General features: G+C 36.7%; 1 protein-coding gene across 1 annotated transcript; it reads right to left on the reverse strand.

Annotated features, from left to right (window-relative positions):
• Positions 1-2003: 2003 nt before the first annotated feature.
• On the reverse strand, positions 2004-12397 carry LOC145782887 (low-density lipoprotein receptor-related protein 1-like). The gene is made up of 14 exons (XM_082594649.1): positions 12298-12397; positions 11982-12175; positions 11600-11850; positions 10912-11067; positions 8003-8141; positions 6831-7008; positions 6078-6197; positions 5671-5775; positions 5393-5530; positions 4695-4869; positions 3991-4124; positions 3155-3302; positions 2862-3031; positions 2004-2158 (listed from the first exon to the last, which is right to left on the reverse strand). Exons 1-14 carry the CDS (start codon positions 12395-12397, stop codon positions 2004-2006), a joined length of 2163 nt encoding a protein of 720 aa, XP_082450775.1.
• Positions 12398-19806: the final 7409 nt, after the last annotated feature.

Below are 19806 nucleotides of genomic sequence, written 5' to 3' on the forward strand. Positions count from 1 at the left end.
TAACTATAAGTTGACATACATTAGCAGTTTAAAGTACGATAGGCGTATAATTAATCGGATTGATATTTAAAACCTTGACACGGTACAATCAGAAGTATATTTGTGCCATTGTTTACAACCTTGGTGTTTCACGTTCAAAAATTTATAAGATTTTCAAATTGGCGGTTTTCGGTTTTTCTCTTCTTTTTGCCGCTTATCGTTCGACTGTAAAAGAATATTTTGATAAACATTGTCGTTGTGACATAGCCCCACTTGGTCTAACATTGATTTAAAAACGTACCCAAATTGTCAGAAAGATCAAGCTCGAAAATAATTGCAAGTTGAAGGAGACGATTCATGATTATGGTTTCTGATTAGGCTATCTCATTTGAATGAGCTTTGATTTATCAAGTTTGAAACTTAATTTGAAATAAACTGAAAATCAAAACGAAGAAAATTTTCCTCCAAACTAAGCAAAATATTGTTTGATTTTGATATTTTAGCTGTCAGTTTCAAACAGCATGAAATTTAGAACTTATCAGTAGCTAAGTAGCTTGGGGCCTGAAAGTGGCCCCATAGCAGAGTGGTGAGAGCTATGGTTCGACGTTCGAAAGGAGGCCGATTCGACACCACTCAAGAGCATGTGGCCGTGTCTTTGGCAAGACACTTAAAGGCATTCCGTCGTTTGCGGAGTGGCGCCCCTTCGACCAATTTTCCTCATGATTATGATCAGCAAGCTGCTCAAGAGAGAAATGCCTGCTAAACTGAACTGAAATAGCTTACTTGTAGCGCTACAATGAAAGTTAACAGGACAAAAATTGATTTTACAAACTAGGTCTATATGTAAGGATAGGAATTGATAGAAAGCAAGTCAGAAGCACCATAGTAACAATGCCTATGTTTTATTATTATTATTTATTTGCGTCAGACAAAGTTGTCCATATCCACAACAAAAACAACAAAATAATACACAAACTGCAAATGCACAAAGGTCACAGAGAGCCACTTTGGATGCCGTCGGTTTAAAAGCTCACTAAATGGGCTATCTACTGTTACAAATTTACATACAAAGAGCATTGGAAGAATTGAAAGTATTCAGAACGATAAAAACAATCAAACAATCAACTTACATGACAAAAAATGTGATAATAATAATCAAAAGAATCCCAAGAATTATTCCGACAATTGGTCCAACACCAACCGCATCTGAAACAAAAGAATGAAGCTTTAATTTCAGTTTCAAAGAAAATGAAGGGGTGTACCAGCAAAAATCTGTAGGATTGGCCCATGATACAAGAAAAAGATCCACAGAGGATACAAAGTGATATGCATAAATCAACAAGTAAATAAAGAAAATAACAGTAACCGCTCAAGTATATGTAGCTCCACTCCACACAACGGTGTCTATCGTTATCAATTCTTGCTACAATTGGCTGCCGAGAAACAAACTATACATGTTCATGATGCTCATTTTTAAAAATTTGAACATGATCGGGATAATGACAAAGAAAAGAAGATGACGAGAGCTTTCGTTGTAGCGAAAAATTGTGATGTTACAGAATTTGAATAAACAGTATTACATTTTTAAAGATGCAGTATGGCATCTTTTCTTATTCATGGGCTCGTGGAAATTATATGCTTCTTCAACGTCGAGATATCAAAGCTAAGCTAAGAAAGTATCATCATAAATATCACTATTATGATCACAGTTGCTCTCTCATTTAGTTTTCTAACAGGCCGTTGTTGAATTATGTTTTTCTTCACATGAAATGCTTTGTACAAATTGTTTGTTAAGAGCAGGTATATTCTTAACCCAGACAACAAAATCCGTCATTTTTACATTGGTTCAACGTATGCAGACGTTGAATCAATGTGAAATGATAGATTTTGCTGTCTGGGAAGGTATTCAATAAAGATCCAACGTTATGAGTTTCTGGTTAAGAGTTAATAAAAAAAATGATAAATAATCTTGTTCAATGAATTCGGTTTTTTAAATTTTAGGAAATGGCAAGCTAGCTAGTGGCCTAATACCGACCACGAGACGCCGTATAAATGCTTTTACAATTGTTCTTATCGCTTTTTCCATCGCCACAGACGCATCCTCCAGTGATTTGTGATGTGTCCAAGCACAGCTCACTGCATTGGGTGGTGCGATTGGCACATGGGCTTGGAAATTGACCTGAAATGTTTTTTTTTTTAAGATTACAATTCTATAACTTATTTTGTAACCTACTTATTGAATTATTGTGTAGTCTACTCTCGATCTAAATTAGTTAGGTTTGTTAGTCTTACCGAAAACAAAATTGTACAATTTAGTTGGTTAAAAAAGGTTTTACGTGCAAGACAGCAATTGTAAAATGAGGATATGGCAGTTGAGCAAGCGACAACTGAGCAAGCAACATTTCAGCAAGTAGCTGAAGTTGGCAAATGGTGAAACTGTGAAAGTGACAGTTGAGCAAGCCGAAGCTTGGCAGGTCACTAGTCAGCAAAGTGAGTTTAACTAACGATGATCAAGCAAGTCCAAACTGAGCAAGTATAATGTTCATTTGCTGACTTGACAGTAGCTCAAATGTAGGCTACTTGTTGAGTTGAAGCACATACTGAGTTGTCGCATGTCGGTTGCCGAGTGGTCTGACGAGCATAATATTACATAGCGTTCCATCAGAGTCGTGGTTGCAACAGTAAAAGTATAAAACAAATGCCCAACTGAGGTTTGGTACTACCTAAACGCACATCAACAATGCGTTAAGGTTTACGAGCGTTTAGTACAACGAAAATATACCATTTCAACAAAAGCTGAAAAAAACTTGCTTCAACCAGATTTGCTGTAAAATTCATTTCGTCTAAATAAAGCTGTTTCGATCAGCCCTGCCAGAACTTACTCAGAAACTTCCAACGAGAAGAATGAAATACAGCAAAGTGTCGCGGCTGGTAAAAATGAATTTCAATAACTTCAGCGCTGAAACCATCCAGATTCTCTCCATTTAGATCCAACGTTAGAAATTCAACCTTGTCTGTAAAGTACATTTCAGAATTCCCAACAAGCTGCATCCTGTAAAAATATGCCAATAAAAATGATATTGAAAAGCCTGTTAATCCTTTGATCTACGTATACATTTTTTTTGTATAATATACTACAGTATATGGTGAGTACTACTGTAAAATAGTAACTTACTCAATAATTCCTTCGCCTAAATATTCTTTGTATTGAGTGATTATCTTTTCAAATTGAGAATAAGACATATCAGTCATGTTTATCCTCTTCAGGGGAATTTCTCCTATTCCGAAATCGGTCAGTGCATTGTTGATGAACAAACTGCCTCCTAATCACATTTAAAACATCATTACAATAAATTACCTTCTAAAATAGTGCCACACACAAAACTGCTTTTATTCTGGTCTTAAATCGTAGATCAGTCTTGGCTTCTGAGACAAGTTTAGTAATTGAAACAAGCTTTTCAGGGATCTAACAGTTGGTAAAAAACAGATACAAAATTAAGGTAACAAATTGATAAACCAAACTGAGCAGTTGATAGAACTTGATAAAGGATTAAAGGTAATCATGAAAAGTCGCCTAGAAAAAAGAATGAAGCAGAAAAGAAAAGTGTAAACAATCATAACACCCAGGGCCGGATTTAGCTGATGAGGGGCCCGGGGCACTTTTAGATCGGGGGGCCCCGGTGCAAAAAAACACCTCTACGTCTACAGTACCATTAATCCAGCACTGTACAGCATTTTGCAGAAACTTTAAAGACTGAAAGGAAAAATAACAACACAAAAACACATTTTTTCCACGTAGGGGGGCCTTCAAAAGTCAGGAGGCTCGGGGCACCTGCCCCCTCTGCCCCCCTAAATCCGGGCCTGATAACACCCCTATCACCCACATAACATACGGCATCATTCTAATTAGTTGCGGAAACTATAAATCCTAGGTTTGTAGTTTTTGCAGTAAATAATAGCCCACCTTTTAAACAAAGGGCTAAGATGTTGTACGGCTGAAGTTCTACTTACTCTGGTCATCAATGGAAAGGGCTGATGGAGATACCAATGAACCTATTATTAGTTGTTGGCTGGAGCCATTGAACGACATTCTTTTCAACTGACCGGTATCAAAGGTTCCGTTATAATCGACCCAGTATATGAACCTAAATCAAGTGTATGTGAAGCTTTGACCAGTCCAAAGAGCATATACTGTATTTGTTATGCACAAAGATATGGAGTCTTTCAAACGATTCGATTGTATTTTGTCGCTTTTACTTTTGTCTAGGCCTTGCTGTGTTAGGACAAGTTGGCCATTCTTTCTAAAAACAGCAGTGCACCTAACATGCCCAGTAGCTGATTTACGAAATGTTCTTTTCGAAAGGGTGAGCTATCAGCAGATAGATCCGGCGAAGCAAAGATTACCATAACATATTGACAATTAAAAATTGAGTCATGAAAAAAACTACACTATACTACTGTTTTAAAATTATTACAACGTTTTGATGACATTGTATTACATTTTGATTGACGCTTCATAAATGTGTTGCTGCATTCAGCAGCTATATTTTCCAACAAACTCTTTATTTCAAGCATTAAAATATATTTGTCCCCTAAAATTGTGTTTATATTTACGTCACAGTATAGCCTACGCTACTGCATGCTACCTGGTACGAACTTTGACTAGCAAATGTGATCTTGTCAAAAGTATGTCAATTAATTAACAATGGTTTCACTTGTTTAAATTGTCCAGGGCAATTGCTCGTATGTTCGAAGAGTTTGTTGCATCATGCAAAGGCATCATCAGGGTCTTGACATATCGACCTACGTCATCCATGACGTGTATTGATTCAGTGTCGTCATCAACAAAGTACACGTTTCCAGTAAATGGATCAACTTCCAGAGTTTTCACTTCAAAATAGAGATAGTTTTTCAGCCAGAGGAGGGCAGTAGAAAATAATAATAATGCTATGGTTTTATTTGTTGTCGCTCTACAACTGCCGAGGTGTTTTAGCGACAGGGCTCATTTTATATCTTTTATCAGGTTTTACGATGTCATCACGTTGTTAACCGACTTATTCTAACTGCGTTATGCAGATTCTCATCCGCACTGCGATATTAAGAATATAATCCGTGCCGTTTTTAAAGTCTTCGGTTTGACCCGATCTGGAATCAAGCTCAGATCTACCAGCACTAGAGGCGATATCAACTTGGCCACTGAGCTAGTGGCAGTAGCAAATGATCACGATTTCGCCATCACATACTGCAGCACAATTCTAGAATTTACTTAGCCGCGGGACAAATAAAGGCTGCTGACATAAATAAATTGCTGAAGTTTCTATCGCAGGGTAAGTTGCAATCCAGCAATCTTTTCAACAGACTTAGCAACAAAAAAGTTTGAGAGTATAGCTGTAATAGGCCACACGAAATTTACCATTTCTGCCATCCATAACTTTCATGATTTTTGAACCATTCAAGAAAGATCGGTAAACTGCTAAGTTGGTGCCATCTGCCCAATACAGCCATCGGCTCTTTTCATTTATTGCTATATCTGTAACTTGTGATGATAATTCTGGAAGAAGACAGCATGAATTACTTTTTTTAACGTACAGCATATTGTGTAAATATTAAAAGTAAAAATAAGTAATATATAGACCTATGTAAAGTAATCAATAGTTTTTCTAGGTGGCCTATTCACTGCACAGAACAAACCAATAGGAAGAGCAGAATAGTTCAATGCTTGACTTGAAGGTGAAAATTGAAAGATTCTCTTTTCCGCCACGTCAACAACAAGCACAAAGTCGTCTTCTATTAGTTCTGAAAGCAATTTAGAATTAGGCCACCAGTATATCATTAGATTAAAGTGTGTGAAGTCTGCACAGAATGCGGTCAAAATACAGGCAAAAACTGAAATATTACTACTAAAATTTTATTGTCATAATTTATGACCATTTTGGTGGCGGCAATACAAATTGTTTATGTTCTGAGCATTGTTCACCACTTTACAAGCGTCATTTTTAACGACTAGACCAAAACGAAACTGTTGACTTTAATACTCTTTTGTTTTCAGATTACTTCAACCAACACTGCAGAAGTAAGAAACCGAGATATGGATCTACCGGACTTGCAATCAGTTTCACTTGAAGATACAAATCCTTCAGAACAAGCGCACACTCTTGCGGAATGAGTGGGCAAACATATGTGATCGCATTGAGGCATAGTCGAGCATGGTTGTTCATCTGAAGTCAATACAAATAATTATGTGGTTATTGGTGTAAAAAATAGTTTATGCTATCACGGTGACATTTGAAATTTCTCAACAAAAATACTGACAGGCTGAAGTATCCACAACTGTTACAAACTATTTGTGCAAATTTAAGCTTTGTGGTTTACCTAAAATATTTAGGCTACTTCACAAAATGAAAGGAAGGAATTCTTTCCAACTATCAGCATCAGGCCAAGCACTCACTAGAATAGCGAACATTAAAGCATTTAGGTAAATTTGTAAAGTTCCAGTAGCTGCAGTAAAGTAGATAGTCCATAACTCGTTAACGTCGTTGTGTTGCTCAGGGCCGTGGAGTCAAACCAACAACTACTCCAAATCCAAAATTGTTAAGTAGCCTAAGCAGAGTAGTCCAGCCTAGTATCGACTTTGAAAAATGATAAATTTTAACTGCAACTCCACAGCTTCAAAAATGATAATATCACACTCAAATTTCAAGCCGTTTAAAGATCGAATCTGAACATTTAAAAATTTATTTGATACCGATTCACTCACTAACGTTAATCTAATGCAGCTTCCAACACATATGATGCAAACCTATGTTAATCTAATGCAGCTTCCAACACATATATGATCATATGATGTAAACCTATGTCAATGGAAGTTTCCTCATCCAAACTATAAACCGTTAGCCCTTCGATCTGAGATTCGAATGTTACATTTTTAGAAGCACTGCCATCCTTTGATAAATAATGGAGGACATAATATTTCATTGATTCCCTTGATGCGTCAATACGTTTGTACATCTCAGACACATAAACTGTATTCTGTAAAAATGCAACAACATCGTTTAAACCTTGCTTTTATCACCAGTATCCAGTAAGCTTATTAAAAATATCATCCAATTGCACTAGAGTTAAATGATTATTTTTTGGTATTCAGGCTTATGCCGGTGGTTGTAAATCTATATTAAGTGGGCGGGAAAGCAAAAAAGCCAATCTTTACGTCCACTTTCAGGCATTTCATTAAGTGTCCTGCCAAAGACACAGCCGTATGCTCTTGAGCGGTGTCAAACCGGCACCCTTTCGAGTGCCGAAAAAAGGCTCCCACCACCAACTATGCAGCCGCAGATTAAATGGCCTTCAGTGTTACAAAATCATGCAGTTGAACCAATTTTATTAGGAATCACCATAGAATCCTCTGTCGGTGTGGTTTTAGTAGTTGGTCACTTTAACAAAGTATAAACGTTTAACAAATGTTCTAAGAACCAACGCTATGGGAAGAATGCACCAAAAACGAATTTTAAATCGTCTGATCAGAAAATCGATAAACAGTTTGCCTGAATTCATAAGCAGATCAGTAGGCTAATCGGCGATTCAAATCACCGTATTGCAGTTGGTACAAGTGAAAACCAATTTTTCTGCGAAATAAATTGTTAAACAGTAGATTTGCTTGATCGGTGAACAATCCACTGTTGGTGCATTCAACCATATCAGGTGCTCAGCAGGCATTCAAAGGAGCAGGTCTAAAGCAATTACTTGAAAAAATACCGAATATTTGTTTTGAGCAAACGAATGTACAGGGCTACAGGCTTATCCCGTAGTGTTGCCAGAGATGTGCAGGGGATACTTTTTGACCAAAATCAGGGATGATTTTGAGTGCCCGAAACCTTTCCAAGGGGCCAAAGAACTTGAAAAAACCACCTCGCATTTGTTAAATATACTACTGTATAGTGCGTTTTTCCTAAAAGTTTCTTAATTGGGTCCTAAAGATCTCATTGGCACCAGACTTAAATTATCCTCTCAATGGCCATGGGCTTACCCGATGTGCTGCTATTTTCTTTGTCTCAGCTCCACGGATTGTCTTGTGATGTTTGACGTCAGAACCGTCTAACTTGCAGCTCATGATGTTCGTTTGGGTATTTGCGAAAATTAAATCATCGTTTTCACCCCAATAGATTCTAAATATAAAGAAAAACGTTGCGATTTTAATAATAATATAATAATAATCGTGTTTTTATTTGCGCCCATTGCGATAACATACAGTAGGCTACACTGCGGTCACAGATGCGATACAACAGACGACGTGAAGCAGCGAAGTGACATATAGTCTTCGAGTCAGCTGCTTCCCTTAGTTTGGCTTGCCATTAAGTGTTTTTGCCGAGACACAGCCGCGTGCTCTGGAGCGGTGTCGAATCCACGTCCTTTCGAGCGTTGCGCAGACGTTCTCACCGCTCGGCTACTCAGCCGACAAGTGATTTTAAGTGATTTGCAAGTTGCTTGGTGACCCAAGAACAGAACCAGCAAAGAACAATTGTTTTTTTTTGGTGGGGGTAAGTACTTTAGTTTTAGGAACCTTGGATTGGGTTATAGACATGGCGATCTATACTACTGGCCATCCCAACGTGGCAACAGCCAAATAATGTGGGGGCCTATACGAAATTTCAATTTACCAACTGAGATAAGTGTTACAACATATAATCAGCAATTTTTATTGGTCAAGTAATGTTTTTGAGCCTAAAAATTGTAAATACAGTGCCAAAACGTAATTAAGATGTAGAATATTATTAAATAAGTGGCAAGAAAGTAGGACAATAGCTACATGTTAAGAATACCATGAGAATCAAGATATCAACAGAATCAAGGTACATGAAATCAAGAGTGACCCAACTTTCAAAACACTCAGTATGTTAAAAAAATCGTTTTCTAATCCAGAAGTATTTGTTTGTAAGTAATAAATCATGCAAAGACGCCTTTTTTACGCCTAATATCTGTTAGTTGCCAAAACTTAATAGGCCCCCACATTATTTGGCTGTTGCCACGTTGGGAAGGCCAGTAGTATAGATCGCCATGGTTATAGACAACAAAATATTGCTTGAAAGAGAACGTAGTTGTGTCCTATGCACAAAATCTGCCCAGCGTTCACTTTAATGTACATTTATCAAAATCGTTGACTTAAAAATACTAAACCGTCTTTCATGGGTAAATTTTCGTTAAAGTAGATATTCCACTTTTTCATGTTTTGCTGCATCGTTACCACAAAAAACAAAATACAGTAATACAATTAAAAGACATTATTCAAGCAATAATGAAGCCTACCAAAACGCAACAAATTCGAACGTTTTTGGTTTAGGGCTGTGTCTTGGTCTGAAAATATTGACTTCACTGTTTGCATTTAAAATTAATAATTATAATAGTAAACGGTAAAAAATTATAACAGTTGTTTCATTTGCAGAAAGTCAAACAACTCCGTAGCGCTCAAAAAATATTAGGGATGGTAGAAGTAGTATTCCACTGTCCCTAAAAAAAGGTATTCTACTGTCCCTAAAAAAAATATATAAGTAATTTTTTGTAAAAGGTGTATTACAACCAACACAAAATAAATACAGAAGTACAATTTTTGCAAATTTGCAACATTGAGCGATAAAGGGTAAATTGAAAGTACTTTTTGGTTTCATTTTCATTTTCAAGTATTCATTCTACTCTCCTAAAGTCATGTGCTTCCCAAAAATCTTTGTTGCATGTATGTAACTTATAGGATGGGACATGCAGAGGAAATCTATTAGAGCCTGAAGGAATGTTGCCCGTTATTTGGTTTCAGAATTGTAGTACGATGCAATACAAGCAATACCCAACCTGAAGATCAGTCCTTTTTTACTTTGATTTAATCTTTGCAGACGTTAACCACTACAAGTTAAATAGAAAAACTATCTCTACAGCATGCAATACTTGAATACTTGTAGGAATCTTTATCCTTAAGCTGAGAAAGCTTCTGAGAGCTTGATCCTGGCAGCTTGGCAAACTAGAGGCTTTGAAACAGCTAGAGGCTTTGAAACACTGACGCAGGACCGGTTACCGAGATTGGCAGATTAATGTTTCCTGTTGTGTGTTAAATTGTTCCATCTTTTTGGTGGCGCTGAAGTGAAAGCAGACTTTGAAATGCGTTGCTCAAACGCACACACCGAGAGTGTAACCAGCGCCGTTGATCTTGAAGTTTCTTCCTTCGTAGTCAGGTGCTTGACAAGGTAAGCTTAACCAACTCGTTGAGATTGACGTCATCACATTTTCATCTGCAATGCCGTTTGAATTTTGGTCTGGAGTTCGATTTGGCAAGTAGTCTACCAATGGCTCTGACTCTAATATAAATCTGGCTTTACTAAGAGATTAATAATTGTTTATGATCTAAGCAATGTGCGCATTGATATTTCCTAAGTTAACATGCTCATTTGCTTCTATAGTTCAACAAAGCAAACTCTCTACAAAAGTTTTATCATAGCTGTTTTTAGGATTTTTTCTTTTTCGCGCAACTTTCAGAGCTCCAGATCGATACCTCGGAGGTTGAACCATACAGATTTGATATGATTTGTTTGACACAAAATAGAAGCTGTTACCTGGATCATTATTAGCTTCCCCCTCTAGATATACCAATGCATATTATTACCACACAAACAACGACTGTTACGTTTCTTTGTTATTTCTGCAAGTTTATTTTAATATTTGTTGTTTATTTTTTTGTATCTTTTCAATCACTCTCCTTATTTTGCTGCTGCGTTCTACCACCAGAATGGTCCTGACTCCTGACAGCTTCCACATTATGGTAGTTTACTCAGCTTGCAAGGGTGCGATTTAAATGCAATATCACTCATAAAAGCTTAGTCAGATGTTATTATATTTTTCTCGAGATGCAGTTGATTTAAAGCTAATAGCCGAATATACATGTAAAGTAATCACCTGTCGTCAGTATAGTCAATGAAAAAACTCCAGATTGCAAATGAGGTTTGATAAACATTTGTAATATTTTCCCCAGCCATGTCGCTCGACTTGATGTTAAAGGTTATATCTTGTGAGTTGACAGTCATTCTTTCAACATCTAAATGAAAGAGCAGCCTGGGATGCAAGAAAAAACACAGTTCAGAAATTTCAGCTTCGACAAAAAATATCAACAATCCTTTATCGATTTGACCAACCAGTTTAATGGCGGTTTGCAACAGCTTAATATTTAAAAAACATCAACATCGGTTATCATATCCAGGTTTAAGTTTGTTGGTTAAACAATCTAACGACCGCATGATCACGTGTCCTCTATAAGTGCAGCAAAAATACGACACTTTGCGACAGAACAAGGCAGGAATGTACCAGGAATGAACAAACTTAGCAGAGGAACGTCCAAAAATTATAAAATTTGACAAGAGGGTCTTCATTGGCTTTAAGCACTGTACAATGTACATGTGCTGCTAATCTCTCAACTGTCAGGGTGCAGCCGCCAGTGATTCTGACAATTCGTTGCTAGCAATATTGTCAGAAAAAGGTCGTAGTTTTTTTACTCGTGTTAGGCAATGGTTATCTCGCTAACTAGACCAATTGCGATTATGAAAAATTGAAAACAAGTAAAACATGAGATGAAGATAACAAACCTTACCTCTTTTTGGCATGAACCGCAACATGAAAATGTGAGAGCTCGTGCAAATTGCGAATGACTACTTTGATATATTTAAAGGTTTTATCGGTCACGAGAATGGCCGATCTGGCATAGTCAACCCAATAGAGATTTCCCGTCACCCAGTCGTACGCAATGCTTGCTGCTGATCTCATTAATCCATTTAGATGCTTGGTGAAAGATTGAGTTGCAAATGAATACGATCCTAAAAAACTGTGGCTCCATGAAGCTCCCTAAAATGTAGTTTAATAAGTTTTGAAATGGATATACAAGGTTTAAACAAATTTTTGTTTGGTTTATATGATGTAGCTTAGTAACTTTAAAGTAAAAATAAGTACGGTAATAAAAAACAACTACCCCATACTTTCCCGTTGTCGACAAAAAATACTCTTTGTTCTTTTTTATCTCCAAACAATTCCTTAATACGACTGCTTTCTTCTTCATCTTTGAGCTTTGTGATCTGAAGACTTTGCGATGACGTGTTTAAAACAGCAGGAAACTTAAAGATGTATGATCCCAACATGGAGTTGGAACTCACCAAAACCAGGCTCTCGTTAACTGCAAAAAAGTAAAATTGAAAATAATATGCAAAAGTGTCTGGCACAATAGGATTGCCTTGTTTTTAAAAAGAATTAAAAAGAAATGGTTGCCTACTTCTTACAAGCGCTGGAGTTTTTTACCTGTGGTGCACGCATTACTAAAGGGTGTGAGACCTGTTCCCAAGCGGTGCGTAGATGATGAATTATTAGGGTCAGTTATTAAACTAAGGTTAGAAGCCATGCTTGTTTAGCAAGTTTTTACTAAATATTCTGAATTGTAAGTGACTATTACATTTTAACCGCACCAGAAAGGTAAGCTAACCACTAGTGGGTATTGTTTAACAAAACATGATAGCTCGTTTGACATACTTTAAAATGCAACATGCAATTTAAAAAAAAAAAAACATTTTCGCCATTTTTGTTTTGGAACTGTTTTTTTTTTTTGCTTGTATTCAGGCTTTATGCTCGGTTGTTGAAGATTAAGGCTAAGTAGGCGAGAAGGCAAGGAAGCCAATCTTCTTGTCCACTTTCAGGCATGCCTTTGAGTGTCTTTATTCGATGGCTAATAACTCAGCCGAGAAATATCGCGCATTTGAGAAAATGTGTTTGGTAAAATAGGCTCAGTGCATTATTCATATTCATTAGTTTGTATTATATTAGTATATCTTAACTTTACAAAAAATAGTTTCTTAAACATCCGTTTATTTTCACAACTTTTGTGTAGTTTATGTATTTTAGTAAATACGTCACATCAGAGCAATAACAACGTATGACTGGACAGTCTCAATGGCTAGCCAATCGCAACTGCTCGCTATTCTAGTGAGGAAGGAAGAACGCTCCATACTGCATAACTGATATATTGTTGGCATTTAGCTCATGGCCGATTTTTATATTAGTATATCTTAACTTTACAAAAAATAGTTTCTTAAACATCCGTTTATTTTCACAACTTTTGTGTAGTTTATGTATTTTAGTAAATACGTCACATCAGAGCAATAACAACGTATGACTGGACAGTCTCAATGGCTAGCCAATCGCAACTGCTCGCTATTCTAGTGAGGAAGGAAGAACGCTCCATACTGCATAACTGATATATTGTTGGCATTTAGCTCATGGCCGATTTTTTTTTCTCAGAATTTGTTTCTGCTGAATGCGAAACATTCGAAACAAAATTCTGTTAAAAAAATGTGTCTTTTTTCTTCCAAAAAGAACACTTCACATTTCTACAGCACGAAACCGCATTCAAAAGATTGTAATTAATTGCAACTCCGTTAACTCCGTAACTCCGTTTATTTCAGGCTAAAACAGAAACAATGAAATTGATAACGCGACATACTTCAAATCAGGGCTGTGAAGACGGGCAAAAATTATATGACTCCAACTCTACAGTTTATAACAGGCCGACTCCGACCAGGGCCTCCGAGAGAAATCAGGACTGGTCGGAAAACAATACAAAAAATGGGCCCCAGAAAAACAATTTTCAACAAAAATGAAAGCAACCAATTTGTATTATGCGTTGCATCATATGCTTTAAGCTAAGTTTGGCTTACTTTCCTCAGCGTACAACTGAATTCGCTGAAGTTCAAATTTTAACTACTGTAGGCTACGCATCGTTAAGAGAAAAAGAATTTCAATGTGAAAATCAACAAAAATCACTCGACTACACTTGCAGCAAAATTGCTATTATTGCTCAGTATTTTGTCTAGAAAAACCTGTAGTAGGCCTAGGGTCGTATGGTGTGCACATCTCATATGCGGTCCCTTTTGCGCTTCAACCATTGTTTAAAAATATAGGATGTGGTGCTCCATATCCGCCACTGATTTAGTGGTTGAGCACTCCTTCCTTGACCAAGTGATCGATGTCCTGAATGTTGGATTCGCAGTGTGAACATCCAGGGCTGCTGAGAGTACCCCACCTACAGTATCTAATGTTTGGGCAGTGCGAGCGTGTTTGCTGATGATCTTGTTAGCTGTGACACATTCTTGTTTGTTTGTTTGTTGTGTGGAACCCTGGAAGAGCCGTTGTTGGGTCGGTGATAACGGCCTCCTCCCCTTGACAAGTCTACGTGACAGGCCAGTATTGGTTTCGACATGATGCGAATCGAATTTGTTATAGCTGGTAATTTTAGTAAAGATGGAAAAAAAATTGTAAACACACAATTCAGGCATTGAAAATAGCTCAACAAATCATTCAATCCGTTTCGGACTTTTTGCAATGAAACGCTACGGATCACAGCATCAAATAATGAAGATTTTACAAAGTCTGATTTGATGGTCAACATGCATAGGCTGTTCAATCGGGTTTAAGTAATGGTGGCGCGTAAACAATTCTTCACAAAATTCTGTGTGTTAAAACCATGTTTTTTACCAGAAACTGTTGGAGGTACCGGTTTACGTAAAAGATCCTCAAAGAAACAAAAATATTTGGAAAAGTGTTTCGAAAGTTGCATTCAATGGTATCTTTGAGTAGAGATGATGAGGTGGTGCGTTCCGGTTTACAGCTCAAGTTTACTGTTGTAGCTTTCTTTCAAAAGTGGGCCTGCCAACTCATCCAAAATGTCATTATTGTAGGCTATAACCTTTTAAAAAAGAGCTTTGTCTAAAAAAAGATCGCTGAAGAGATCGGAAGATCAAAACACTGGCCTTTGTCCGTAGTTACTTTTAATAATGTCATTTTAGACATTCTTTTTGGTCAATAATATCTTTTTAGACATTAGGCTACTTTTAAAGAAATAAAAACGAGTCAAAAGGCATGTACATTTCACTCTGTGAGGAGCTACAAGTACTTGAGAGGTTCTGTTATTTTTTTATTCACTTGTTGATTCATTCATATCAGTTTGTATCTTCTGTGGATCCTTCTCTAGTATCATGGGCCAATCCTATAGATGTTTGCTGGTACACCCCTTCATTTTCTTTGAATTTTAATACTTATATGTGCCGCTAGTATCTAATTTCTTGTATTTTATAGATCCATCTCAGATCATTGTTATGTCCTAGCTCAGTTGCAAATTCCTGTCTTTTTTTCTAGTTTTTACTTTTAACAAAATCCAGTCATCTCTTAGCACAACTTCTCTAAAAATAATCACACCTGCAAAATTTCGTTTCGCTGAAGTCCGAAATTAAAAATTAAATTCAGTCTCATTGTCTCACAACAGTCACTCAAATCATCATCTCAACCAACACTTCAAGACAACTTTCCACTTTCACTTTACTACGCTGAAGAGATCGGAAGATCGAAACACTGGCCTTTGTCCGTAGTCATTTTTAATAATGTCTTTTTAGACATTACTTTTAAAGAAATAAAACAGAGTCAAAAGGCATGTAAATTTCACTCTGTGTGGAGCTACATGTACTTGAGAGGTTAACGTTATTTTTTTATTCACTTATCGATATTATGTTTGAGTTTGTTGATGCATTTGTTGATAAACTACCAACAGCTAGCGAATCCTTTGCAACATAGCCTATAGCCTACGGTAGATTAAATTTCGTTTGTATGATTGAGCAGGTGAAGCGGGGTTGTTGGATAGTCCTGTCCCCAGAAAGAGGAAATCCTTTTTTTTTTCATTTCATAGTTCCTATTACAACTTAAGCTTGCGAGTAGCCGTCCAGCCTACTCTTTCCAGCTTTCTCTAACTTTGCTTAGCCTACATCTTTCTATAATTTCATTAAATCCATCTGATTGTCCATTGAACAGTGCTTTATCGCTATATGAATAGATTAGTCGAGTGAATTTCGTTTGGGACTGTAATCCACATCGTGTAGAGAAGCATAGATTTTAAGCAGCTCAAGTAGTCAACTTGGGGAATGAGACAGCTTTCTTTAGAATTTCCTATCTGGCAGGGTTAGTATTGAAAATGACATAAGCTTACAGTCGATCAATTAGGCTACTCCTAAATTGATATTACATCTGGACAACACTGTACACTATGAACTCCAGTTAGATTTAAGCACTGCCTTCCATAAGCAAAAAATAGGCAGAAAGGGTTTACTTTCATTAATCTTGCTTGAACATCGTTCACCTTTCAGACATGCTAGATTAATATGCCTGGCCAACCTTTACCTTCTCGAAAGTGACGGGCCAACGGAGCTTTTGAAGTCAAAATTCAGTTGGTCTAGCAAAAATAGTAGGCTTAACGCTTAACAAAAGTAGCATCAGTTTCTAAGTTAAAACAACAGAAACTGTTCAGTGATACAGAAATCAATAGGTTTAACAGCAGCAGATTTTACACCTTAAAGCGATTTAACATTGCCTACCTCAATACGAAAACGATTTGTTCTTGATTGTAGCATCTACAATACTTGAAATAATTCACTCAAAAATTTATTCATTTTTAAGTTCATACTTTTTTATTTTAAAAGGATATTAAAGGAAAAACCTGACTTGGCGATTGTACACGTTCTTTGTGTTTAACATGCTACCATAAAACGATTTTCCATAAAATTTTACCCCATTGCGGTCTGATCAGCATTCCGCGCGTGGTTTTGTCAGAGCTTTCAAGACTGGAATGTGCGTGAGCAGCGAAGCGTGCGACTGTACAGTCTACGTCACTATATACTAGCAATCAGCTGATCGAGCAATACAGTAGTTGTTACTGCGGGCGATTTAACTGTAGGCTATGTATGTATGTACATCAAAACATCAGATTTCAACATCAAAACATCAGACAGTTTGCTCAAAACATCACATGTGAAGTTAAAACATCAGAAGTGGTAACGTGGCTTTTGTTATTGCTGTCGATAGTGACGTATTCTCGAGCAGTGTTTCCACTTTTTGGTCATTTTGAAAAAATTAAAAATAAATGAAACATTGGACTTTGGGCTTTGCCAGTGCCATTGAAAACAAATTTTTTTTGCTAATTCTTTTTTAAATGTATTCTTGAATGTTCAGTTTACGCGTTTTAATGCTTAATTTCCATTTGAAAATTTCATTTAGTATGCCTTTAAGAGCAAAAATGGGCCCCCTGCAAAAGTGAAAAACGAAAAACTACTCGTTTTTCCTTTACAAAGTTATGTTAGCGGGAAAAGTTGCCCGACTTCCCCCCCCCTCTCGGAGCCCCTGACTCCGACTCCAGACAAGTTAAAATCCCCCCGTCTCCTACTCCACGACTCCTATTCCACAGCCGTGATAAAGCTATAAAATTTGGCCGACTCCGACTCCAATTCCGGACACGCCAAAATGTCTCCGACTCCACAGTCCAATTCCGGACATGCCAAAATTTCTCCGACTCCACAGTCCACAGCCCTCTTCAAACTATTGTAAATAATTTAAAATACCAACTGTCAACTTTTCTCATAAATTTTCTTTGCCGCCAGTGACAAACTTTTCATTGTGAAGCTCAAAATATTTCAAAGGTTTACAAATCAAGTTTAAACGATATATACGAGTATATCATATTTAAACAATGCGAACAAAATTGACGGAACATGTAGCTGTATTTTTGGCAAGATATGTAAAGGCATGCATAAAGGCAGACACGAAAATTGGCTTCTTTGCTTTTACATCTAAATCTTCAACTGCTGGCCCAAACAGCAAAGTCAGTCATTTTTGCATTCTGCAGACGTTGAGTTAATGTAAAAATGACTGATTTTTCTGTCTGAGGAACGTAAGCTTAGGTACTACAAAAAAGCGCTTGCAAAGATAACTGCATTGAAAAGCAAAACGCTACATGATACACTTCGTGTTGATATGTAATGACCTGTCATTTAAATTAAAATGTATATTTAGTAATCCTCAACACGTCGGCCTATCATGATAATTTATGTTACCTACTAACTGTCCAGAGAACATTAAAGAAAACATCCGGTCGTTTCAATAACTTTAGGCTACAGTGTTTTTTGACCATTGCACAAATTTTTTGCATTCATTGTTGTAAGACTTTTTTACTTTGTTTTCAACCTTTTTCACGTCAAGTTACATTATGTCCTGACTCAAAAAAATTATTTAGTTTGATTTGTAATGTAAGTCATATACTATGGTTATGAAGTAAAATTAGCGATTTTGTAAAGCTTGCAATATCACCGAATGTATTAAGTGATTGCTTTTTCATAGTAAGCTACAGTTAGCCTACTGATTTACCTGCTGCGGTGAAATTTTCTTGCTGTCCACAAGCTATACAAGCAAAAAAGGACAAAATAAAAAATATTGAACTATTCATTGTTAGTTACTTTGATTTAAACAAGTAGTTGATCAAATTAAAATACTGTAATAACTTCACTGTACGTATTTAAGAGATACGGGCAATTAGCAAAACAAAGCTCTGCAAATGGATGCGGATAAGAAGCCTCATGGAAAGCAACCTCCTCGTCCTAAGGTAAAAATCTCACAAAGTAAAACGAAATCTATCAAATCCCTCAATGATACCAGCATTTTGGTATATACTTTTCACCACGACAATGGCACGTATTTCGTAAAGTTTTTACCGTAAATATTTTTGCTTGAGAGATCTTCAGCGACTGTCATCACAATTTGTAAGTCTGTATTACATATTGATAATTGATAAATCGTAGCTAACTGTTTCTATATTTCCTATGGCCTTATGGTAAGTTGATATGTCTACCTCGAGAAACGCGGTAGCCTTTTGATTTATCATTCAATGTAGCTATTTACAAAACGTGCCCAGCCTAAAGTCTGAACAAACTTGTCTTGGTGTTACCTATATTTAGCTATTCTGATTGCAAATTGCTGTTGCATTTCATGATTTCAAAATTATCTCATTGCTCTCATAACTAAAGCGTTTTTCATGCCCATCAAATTTTGTAAAACATGTCATTATTTGAAGGACGGAAGTTTTTTTCACTTGCCCTTTATAAAGTTGAAGCAGCTGCCTTGGACAGCTAATAGCCATGGCAAGTATTTATTAAAAAAATGTTGTAATTATTAAAGGCATACTAAATGAAATTTTCAAATGGGAATTAAGCGTTAAAATGCGTAAACTGAACATTCAAGAATACATTTTAAAAAAAAATTAGCGAAAAAAATTTGTTTTCAATGGCACTGGCAAGGCCCAAAGTCCAATGCTTCATTTATTTTTAATTTTTTCAAAATGACCAAAAAGTGGAAACACTGCTCGAGAATACGTCACTATCGACAGCAATAACAAAAGCCACGTTACCACTTCTGATGTGTTGATGTACATAGCCTACATACATACATAGCCTACAGTTAAATCGCCCGCAGTAACAACTATTGCTCGATCAGCTGATTGCTAGTCTATAGTGACGTAGACTGTACAGTCGCACGCTTCGCTGCTCACGTTCATTCCCGTTTTGAAAGCTCTGACAAAAGCGCGCGCGGAATGCTGATCAGACCGCAATGGGGCAAAATTTTATGGAAAATCGTTTTATGGTAGCATGTTAAACACAAAGAACGTGTACAATCGCCAAGTCAAGTTTTTCCTTTAATATACCTTTAAAGACCACGCTGTTAAGTAAGTTTTGTAGACCTATACCTAGGCTGTTACTTTCAGTCTGACTTCTTTCTCAAATCAATTAATATCTCACAACTGACAGAGCATTCCATTGCTAAATGCCTGAATGGCATATCAGCTCAAGCGTCATCTGGTTTGCTACATTAGTTTCGATCTGTACGTAGAAAATTTTTTTTTTTTACTTGACCTTAGTTTTTACAGTGACGTAGTCGACAACATAGACT

This window comes from Aplidium turbinatum, chromosome 14 (genome assembly GCF_918807975.1).
Source record: "Aplidium turbinatum chromosome 14, kaAplTurb1.1, whole genome shotgun sequence".
Taxonomy (NCBI): Eukaryota; Metazoa; Chordata; class Ascidiacea; order Aplousobranchia; family Polyclinidae; genus Aplidium; species Aplidium turbinatum.